This window comes from Sorex araneus, chromosome 2, assembly GCF_027595985.1.
Source record: "Sorex araneus isolate mSorAra2 chromosome 2, mSorAra2.pri, whole genome shotgun sequence".
Lineage (NCBI taxonomy): Eukaryota > Metazoa > Chordata > Mammalia > Eulipotyphla > Soricidae > Sorex > Sorex araneus.
This window is the reverse complement of record NC_073303.1, coordinates 199,718,499-199,728,027: the sequence shown is the minus strand read 5'-3', so window position 1 is coordinate 199,728,027 and position 9,529 is coordinate 199,718,499. Positions and strand designations below refer to the sequence as shown.

At 54.3% G+C, this 9,529-nt stretch overlaps 1 protein-coding gene across 1 annotated transcript; it reads right to left on the bottom strand.

Moving 5' to 3' along the window:
• Nucleotides 1–2,643: 2,643 nt before the first annotated feature.
• Nucleotides 2,644–9,529, bottom strand: LOC101540843 (carbonyl reductase [NADPH] 1). The gene is made up of 3 exons (XM_004615329.2): nucleotides 9,162–9,529; nucleotides 8,370–8,477; nucleotides 2,644–3,346 (listed from the first exon to the last, which is right to left on the bottom strand). Exons 1-3 carry the CDS (start codon nucleotides 9,448–9,450, stop codon nucleotides 2,910–2,912), a joined length of 834 nt encoding a protein of 277 aa, XP_004615386.1. The 5' UTR covers nucleotides 9,451–9,529; the 3' UTR covers nucleotides 2,644–2,909.

Sequence of the window (9,529 nt, the reverse complement as noted above, 5' to 3'; positions counted from 1 at the left end):
GCACAGTCCCACTTGCAATGGTCTTATCCAAGGAGTCTGGCGTTCTGAGAGATAAGCCACATGCCTTCCTTCCCTAGAGGCCATTTTTCATGTTTCCCCGGAGGTTGGCCAAGTAAGGCAGGCAGGCTAAACTGCTACGGAGCATTGGTTGTGTACTTCTATGGCTGCTCTCGGGCTGTGACTGCTGATGTGTGTTGGTGGTCTCTCTGGCATGACCCCTTGATCGCTGGGCCCATGGGGAGTGTCCCCGGGTCCTGACTTCTCCGGGAGCTGGGCTGTTGCCACGGGAACCTGACATTTCTAATAACAGATTAATTGGCCTTGATTTGCCAGCAGCCGAAGGGTTGAGACGTGGGAAACAGGTATCTCTAGGTGCCAGCAATACCCAGAGATGGCTGGAGCAATAGTACAGAAGGTTTGGCGTTTGCCTTGCATGTGGCTGACCCAGGTTCAATCCCCGGCACCACATATGGTGCAGAGTTCACCAGGTGTGATCTCTGAACACAGATCCAGGAAGGAGGAAGTTCTGAGCTGGGTATGGCCAAAAACTGAACCCCAAAATAAATACACACACACACACACACACAAATGGGCACATTAATATCACGATCACACGATCACGAAATCCCGTTAATCATCGATCTCTCGAGCGGGCTCAGTAACGTCTCCATTCGTCCTTTCCCTGAGATCTTAGAAGTCTCTCTCGACTCGGCCCTCCCAATGATGTCGCACTGGAGGCTCTTTCAGGGTCAGGGGAATGGGATCTAACTTGTTATTGGATTTAGCATATGAATACACCATGGGAAGCTTGCAAGGTTGTCCCCCCCCACCTCCATGGGCAGGAAACTCTCAGAAGCTTGCCAGTTTCTCCCAGAGGGAGAAGTAGGCTACAAGATATCTCGGCTGCGCGCTTCTGGGAGCTTGCTTTTAAGTCTCTGGATGTTGGCCGTTGATGGGATTACACACACCTGGGTTCCTCTGCCGGCACCCTCATGCGGCACCCTCATGCGTGAGGCCCGTCCGAACGTGTGGAGAGGGGCCTCGAGCATGGCTGTAGCTAGGTTCTGGTGGTCTTCGGTTGCCGGGAGCTCTGCTTGGGGTGGGGAGGGAAGCTGGAGCCCATCCCCTCCGAGGGGCCCTGGGGAAGACAGCCAGGCATGCGGGCAAGAGACTCTCTGACATTAATATCAGCACATAACTAATAACATATTCTACAGTATTTCTAGCATTAAAAAAGGGGGAAGAGCAGAGCAGTAGTACAGCAGAGAGGGCGCTCACCTTGCACGTGGCCAACCCGGGTTTTAATCCCTGGCACCCCATCTGATCCTCTGGGTGGGCCAGGAATGATCCCTGAATGCAGAGCCAGGATTAAGTCCTGAGCACTGCTGGACCCAAGAGCCAAAAAAAAAAAAAGAAAAAAAAAAAGAAATTTACTGGGCTAGGATGAGTATGGTGGAGGATGCCGGCAGAGTCTCTTGCCCCTGCGCCTGGCTGTCTTCACCAGGGCCCCTCAGAGGGGATGGGTTGAATTTCCCTCCCCACCTCGAGCAAAGTCCCCGCAGCCGAAGACCTCCAGAGCCTAGCCACAGCCATGCTCAAGGCCCCTCTCCACACATTCCAACGAACCTCACACATGAAGAAACAGGCAGAGGAACCCAGGTGTGCAGGACCCGGGCCCAAGATCTCCAAACCTGCTCGTATCGGGACTGGGCCTCTTCTGCCCAGGTCCCCCATTTTCCAGTAGCTAGGCGGTCACACCCAGAAACTGCCCCCGGTGCCGTGTAATCTCATCAATGGCCAACATCCAGAGACTATAAAATCAAGCTCCTGGAAGCAACATCCTATAGCCTAGTTCTCCCTCTCGGAGAACCTGGCAAGCTACCGAGAGTTTCCTGCCCACATGGGAGAGCCTGGCAAGCTCCTCGTGGCGTGTTCATATGGCAAAACCAGTAACAATGATGGATCTCATTCCCCTGACCCTGAAAGTGCCTCCAACGCAGCACCACAGCACTGTTCGGAAGGACGAGTAAAGAGAGGCTGCTAAAATCTCAGGGCTAGGACGAATGAAGACGTTACTGAGACCGCTGGAGAAAATCAACCATCAACAGGATGAGGATGAGGATGAGTATGGTGGTCAAGGCATTTGACTTGCAGTGTGATCTCCAGCACCCACTAATGTCCCCTAAACACAGCCAGCAGTTATACCCGAGCACAGAGGAGTAAGCCCAAAGCACCGCAGGGTGTGCCTACCCCACCCCAAATTTACATATCAGTATTTACAGCAGTACTTGCCCCAGGCCCACTGTGCATTAAGAAGCCACAACCGGGGGCTGGAGTGATAGCATAGTGGGTAGGGCGTTTGCCTGGCATGCGGCTGACCCAGGTTCAAATCCCAGCATCCCATATGGTCCCCTGAGCACTGCCAGGAGTAATTCCTGAGTGCAGAGCCAGGAGTAACCCCTGTGCATCGCCAGGTGTGATCCAAAAACCAAAAAAAAAAAAAAAAAGCCACAACCACTGCTGTAGCCTGGGACTGTCTCTGGAGCAGGAAACGAGGCCCTGTCCTTCTGTCTGTCCATCTGTGGCCCTTCGGGTCTGCTAGATCGAGGGGCTGCTTCAGCATACAAACCACCTGCACACGCAAACATTTACACAGAACCCTTTATTCATCTGTTGCTTTTTGTTCACGGCTGTCACCGATTCAGACGCTGGCCGCAGAAGCAATCACAAAAACAAAGACCCCACAGAATCAGGAGGCAGCTCAGTGTGGACCCAACAGAGAGACTCTGACTAAGGCTGGGGTGGTGTGGCGGGGAAGCAGGCCCTCGGGAATGGAGGTATCTGTCAGAGGATATGTCCAATCACGACAGCTCTTGGCTGGGGCTCGGGGCCGGAGCGGAGAGCCGTGCTCACCACTGCTCCACTTTCTTTTCCATGACAAACTGTCCGTGTGGGCCCTCGGCGTCGGGGGGCAGGAGGGCCAGGTACACGGGGGTCTCTGCTCCTTCTTCCGGGCTCTTGGTGGCCTTGGGCCCCGCCATGTCGGTCCTCACCCAGCCCGGGCAGCAGGCGTTCAGGAGGATGCCCGCCCCTTTCCTCTGCTCCTTCAGCTCCCGGGCCTGGATTCTGGACAGCACCGTGACGCCGATCTTGGTGACGCCGTAGGCGGTGTTGGGCCAGCCCTCCTGCTGGTGAGTCCCCTTCTTCGTGTCTTCCACGAACTTGTTCATAAGCCCCACCAGCTCCTCCTCCGTGATGGTGTCGCTGCGGAACTTCTGCTGCAGCTCCGGGCTGCAGCTCTTGAGCGCTCGGAGGCTCACCATGCTGGACACGTTCACCACCCTGCCTGGAAACACAGGGGCCGTGGGCGCCGGGGCCACCGGGATCCCACGGGCCAGGAAATGCCCACCTGGGTGAGACATGACTGCCAGCGTGGATTCATGAGACCCTCTGAGAACGGAGGCCGTGACACTGACCTCTGACGCGGACCTCCCACGGGAGACGTCCTCAGGATTCACGCCCGTGGGGAGCACGGCACCGGAAGTTCCACGGGCACTGATGTGCTCTCAAGAGTACAGAGCCTATCCCTCCCAAGGGCAGCCTTCGGGGCTGTCGGGATCTACAGGCCACCTGGATTCTCCCAACCGGCCTTTATTTTTTTCCTTTGCATCACACCTGGAGATGCTCAGGAGCTAATTCCTGGCTCTGCACTCAGGAATTACTCCTGGCGGTGCTCGGGGGACCATAGAGGATGCTGAGAATCGAACCCAGGTCTGCCGCGTGCAAAGCAAAACATCCTATCTGCTGTGTTAGCATTCCAGCCCCTAGGCCATTTTTTTGGTGACCAACAAAGAAGCTGTTAGTTATCAGATAGTTGGTGGCACCGAGTGAATAAAGGATGGTTTAAAAGGCTGCCACTGCCAGAGCGATAACACAGTGGGTAGGGCGATTGCCTTGCACGCGGCCGACCCGGGTTCGATCCCCAGCATCCCACATAGTCCCCCAAGCACTGCCAGGGGTAATTCCTGAGTGCAAAGCCAGGAGTAACCCCTGAGCATTGCTGGGTGTGACCCAAAAAGCAAAAAAAAAAAAAAAAAAAAAAAAAAAAAAAAAAAAAAGGCTGCCACTGGAGGGTCAACAGTGACATGGGCCTAACTGCCCACTGCTTTACTGTTTGGGGTTCCCCAGCTTGGGAGTGACGGCTTATGTCCTTGCAGGCCAGCAGCCAAGAGGGGCAGAGGTGTGGACCACAGGCTTCCAGCTAGCAGGAAATGAGGCATTCCTGTTTTGTAGGATTTGGCGGGCTGTATTTTGGCTTACTGCCATTAATTTATATGAAAACACTTTTTTCCCCTTTGGTTTTGGGACATACCTAGTGATGCTCAGGGTTTATTCCTGGCTCTGCACCCAGGGGTCACTCCTGGCAGGCTCGCGGTGCTGGAGATTGGACCTGGGGTGGCCGTGTGCAAGGCAAACACCCTACCCTCCGTACTGTGTATGGCTCTGGCCTGGAAACACTTCTGAGTACGCCCAGTCCCACAAAAACCTACCAGATCATACTCGGCTGGAAGGATCTACATCTGGAGCATGGGAAAAACTGGATTAAGTGGATGCCCATCTAGAGAGGGGGTGCAAGGGAGTCCCTGAGGTGGTGAGGGAGGAAAGGAAAGGGGTCATAACCCTCACAAGGCTCATCCCAGGGCTGGAACTGGCAAGTGACTCCTCAGGCACTTGTCTGAGGGGGCTGTGTCGGCCCACAGGTGGGAGCAGGCAGCCGCCCCAGTACGGAGCTGGGATAAGAACGCGTGGGACTTCTGAGCTCTCGGCAGAGAATGCCCCGGACTATGCTGTGTGCAGCAGGGGACAAAAAGTTCAGACAGCGAAAGGACAGGCTTCCGACAGTGCCCTGGGAAGCTCACAGGGGTCCTGGCAAGGTGAGACAGTCCTGGCACTGGTTTCCATGCCCAGTGGTAGATGCCAATGTCCTGTCTGCCAGTGCAACTGCACGAAAGGGGGCGGTTTGGCCAGGCAAGTTACATACGGACCCCAAGAGAGCCATCGTCACCTCTAACGTTTGATAACAGGATTGGAATGGGACAGTGAGGCCTTGAGATAAGGGTCTGGAGCCAGCACGCACATTACTGTGTGTACAAGACAAGGAGCTTCCCCCAAGTCCCGCTGACCTCAGGAATGGGGCCGGGGAGGGCACGCTAGAGCTCTTCCTGATATCATCACAACTTCTCCCAACCCTACTTTCTGTTTTTTTTTTTCTTTCCACTTTCTGTTTTTAAGGCCATGCTCAAGGCTACTCTCCACAAAAAGCCTCTGTCCCTCTTGGAGAGCCCAGCAAGCTACTGAGGGTATCCCACCCGCATGGCAGAGCCTGGCAAGCTACCGGTGGCGTATCGATATACCAAAAACAGTAACAGTAATGGGCCTCATTCCCCTGACCCTGAAAAAGCCCCCAATATGCCAGCGTTGGGAAGGATAGGGACGAACAGAGACGTTACTGGCGCCCACTCGAGAAAATCGATGAGCAACAGGACAACAAGTGATACAAAGTGAAGGGGTGCCCGGGAGAGCCAACGTTTCATAAATGCGGAGCACGTGCTCTCTCCCTGAGTTACATCCTTAGTCTCTCAACTCTCTTTCTTTCCTACTTGACGCTCTAGGAGCAGGGCTGCACCTGTGGACACAGAAAGCAGGGACCACCCGTAAGCTGGCAACTGTGACTGAGGCTTTAGGTCTTTAGGTCAGAATTCCTCAGGGCTGATGGCGTGGATTGTAATTCCACACCACGTGGCAAAACTGGCGTGGACTGGGCATGGATCTACTAGGCGCTGTGGTTGTGTCACACTCGTTCTACAAACCCTCCACCGCATGAGAGTGGATGGGAGGGGAGGCCTGAGCAGGCAGGCAAGGAGGGCCACTGTAGGGGCAGGACTCCATGTCCTTTCGAAGAAGAAAAGGTTTGGATAAATTCAACGATTAATGGAGAGAAAGAGGAACAGAAGGCGGTGGAGAAGAAATACCCACAACCAGAGGAATCGAATGCTGCTGCATCAAGGTTACTCTCGCTCAGCTAGCTTTGGTCGACCAGATGCCTGAAAGAGTGAAGTCACCAGTGGTCCATAACGCTCTTCCTTGGGGGAGCTGACACGGTTAAACAGAGGTCTGCAAATCTGAGTGGCACTGTTCTAGGAGTCACGGTTTTATGACATGGTGGTGGAACAAACCAATTCTTTTCTAGCGATGTGCCTTTATCTTTGGACTCTGACTTTATAGGTCGCACTCACAAGTGCACTCTGATATGGTGCAGGGCTGGCTCTGTTGGGTATATTCAATAACTAACTGTAAATCGGTCACGTGATGATATCGAAACTGACTTGTGGAGACACTACATTAATGTCCCCTTAAGAGTGTGACACTGATGTAAAATGACTAGCCCAATGAAGAAGTGGATTAAGCTAGCCACCCACAGATTGATTTCTCTACTGTTACATTCAAAGCTAAGCTACCAAATACCTTCAGGTTGCCACAGCGAAACCTAAGGACAACCAATCACAGTTAACTGGGCTGACGCTATACCAATGGGTAATTGCCTTCTTTCTTTTGCTCCTCCTTTTATTTCAAAATCTCTTTCCGAGTATATGTCCATGGCGGGCTCCTAATCACTTGCATTTTGGTGCTTCCTGATTCAAATATTGTTTTATTTTCCTCCAATAAACTCTCAATTTTTTTTCCTCTGGGGGAAAGGGGAGACCTCCCAAGCAATGCTTAGTGGGATTCGGGGTCACTTCTGGCTTGGCTATGAGGACCTGACAGCTCAGTGCTCGGGCCCAACTGTGCTGGGGACTTATCAGGCTCGTGCCTGGCAGTGCTGGGGAGGGTGTGGGATGGAGGCCTGCGGCGCCCAGGACGGCAGCATGCAAGCACACACATTCCTGCCCTTTGAACCACCCTGCCAACCCCCCTACCTTAGCGTTTAAAAAGGAATCAATAGGCCTCTTAACTTAAAGAGTTCTGCACACATATTTCTATGCTAAAGAAAACAGCAGTAGATCCCGGGGAGAATTAACTTAGCACAAATGTGAAAATGGATGTAGGAGCGTTATAGGAAGCCATAAAGCTTTACCTACTTCTTGAAATGTGCCCCCACTGCATAACGCCCCTCCACTGCTATATTTTTGGTAATACTGCTGTTATACAAATTCTGTACCAAGAGTTTTACAGAAATTGCACAGCAGGCCGGGTGCTTGCCTCCACACAGCTCATCCCTGGCACCACGGGTGGTCCCCTGAGCTGCCACCAGGAGTGATTCCTGAGCGCCGAGCCAGGAGTGAGCCCTGAGCACAGCTGGGTGAGCCGCCAACCCGCCCCCTCAAAACAAAATTCTATATGGACTGCAGATAACTCAATAATTCTTCTGTTGTAAGAGAGTCCAGCAAAAGGGTCAGGGTGCCTTGGCCTCTGAGAATAAAGGATTAACTTGGCCCAAGGGGGGGGGGGGGCTGGACCTTAGCCAGGGTTGCTGGAAATATCCGATGAAAGATCTTGCAAGATTTACCTGTCCTGCTTATCTGGAGCTCTGGGGTCATGTTATCTAAGACAGCCAACAGCACAATCACAGTGCACGGGCTCAGGCGTGGAGGACGTAGGCTATGCCCGACCCTCAACAGAAACACTGCACAGTAAAGCTTGGGAGAGGTCCCCAATGGGGGGGTCCCCAGGCGCACGGTCCCACAAGGCTGGGACACGCATGTGGTGTCCGTAGACCCTAGCATGAGAGGAAAACCGAAGCACCACTTGGGGGTGCTTTCTGGAACCCTGGTCTGAGAGATGGCACCGTTTGCTGTCACATTGAGAGTTCTGAGCGGCTGGGCTTCGCTGAACTCTGAGTCTCCTGGTGAAAATCAGAATTTATGGGTGGTCATGGGGGATGTCTTAAAGTTGTCAAGACTGGTGGTTTTTAATCCCACTTATATATGATTCATTTTTTTTTCGCATTTGGAAACCCGAATGCCAAAAATGAATCGTTACTTTCAGGCCCTATTTTATGATCACAGAGTAGACGGAAAGAAAGCCCCACAGGGTCAGAGGCAGAAAAAGGCGTCAGGAATACTGATGCATTGGCTAGAGAGGTTCCACCAGGTCGGATAGGCTGACGCTGAGCCAGGGAAAGGCAGAAGAGGCGGGACCACAGGGAAACGCACTCTGGAGGCGCAGGGCGTAAGCAAGTCCTGGAAACCCTGTGGGATAAGTCAGCTGTGCAAGGACCAGCTCCATGGTATAGACAAGGGAGTCCCTCCAGCGAGTTCAGGGCTAGATGGTTCCGGAAAGAGGACCCTAGGCTTCCTCATCACGCTCACCTTGGGGTTTCATGAGAGGCAGCAGCTCCGCGCAGACATCTTTTGTGCCATAAAAGTTTGTTTTCATCGTCACCTCTGCTTGGATATGGAACGGTGTGGTGTCATTCGCTTTGAGGGGAGAAGGAAAGTCAAGTTAGTTAGTACACAGGAGCCAGAGGCGGAGTCCCCAGAACGACAGAAGATGCAGGCGAGTGACATCGGAGGCGTTTCCCTAAGGCTGGGTGAGATGCCAGCGACAGGGACAGGGGAGTGACTGGTGCCCACAATTGGCTGCCGACGTTAGCAAGTGTTCTTCTGGGGCCGGAAGGGATAGTACAGCAGATAGGGCGTCTGCCTTGCACCTGGCAGACTTGGGTTCGATCCCCAGCATCCCATGTGGTCCCTGAGCACCGCCAGGAGTGATTCCTGAGTGCAGAGCCAGGAGTCACCCAAAAAGCCAAAGGAAAAAAACAATCCAAACAAACTCAAGTGTTCTTCTGTTTTGTACTTTGTGCTGACTTACTGGGGAGGGGGGAAAATTAAAAATAAATAAAAATTTAAAAGTCCATCCAACTGCTCTCAAGTCCAAGGAGAGAAAAAAACACGGAACAGGCTGGAAAATTTCCAAGCCAGCCCTGGGGAGTCTGCTCAGCTCCACCCAGTCTCTCGCCCGCCTCCCTCGAAGGCTCTAAGGAGCACCCCACCCTCACCCCGCTGGGCTCCTTGGGTCCCAGCGGGGCTCCTCCGGCCCCGTCCGCCCCGGCTGGTGGCGGCAGGGGCGACCCCTCCCCGGGCAGCACCCGGCCCCTTTACTCTTGAAGGCGATGCCCGCGTTGTTGACCAGCACGTCGAGGCCCCCGTACTCCTTGCGCAGGAAGTCGCGCAGCGCGCGGATGCTCTGCGGGTCGTTGATGTCCAGCTGGTGGAAGCGCGGGCTCAGGCCCTCGGCCTGCAGCTGCTGCACGGCCGCCTGGCCCCGGGCCGTGTCCCGCGCCGTGAGCACCACGTCCCCGGAGAAGTGCCGGCACAGCTCGCGCACGATGGCGAAGCCGATGCCCTTGTTGGCGCCCGTCACCAGCGCCACGCGCGTGGAGCCCGACATGGTCCTGTAGGAGCGATGCTGCTCGGGCGGGCTGTGCGCTGCCTCTGCGCCCGGGAGAGGCGGCCGGTGGGCGCAGTGC

What these genes read in the sequence shown, in the direction of transcription:
- LOC101540843 (XM_004615329.2), bottom strand. Translation starts at nt 9,450, where the DNA reads ATGTCGGGCTCCACGCGCGTGGCGCTGGTGACGGGCGCCAACAAGGGC. An exon ending in CGCGGGCATCGCCTTCAAGA is followed by an intron (nt 8,478 to 9,161) that starts GTAAAGGGGCCG and finishes CTCCCCTCAAAG; the next exon opens with CGAATGACACCACACCGTTC. An exon ending in GCCTCTCATGAAACCCCAAG is followed by an intron (nt 3,347 to 8,369) that starts GTGAGCGTGATG and finishes CTGTGTTTCCAG; the next exon opens with GCAGGGTGGTGAACGTGTCC.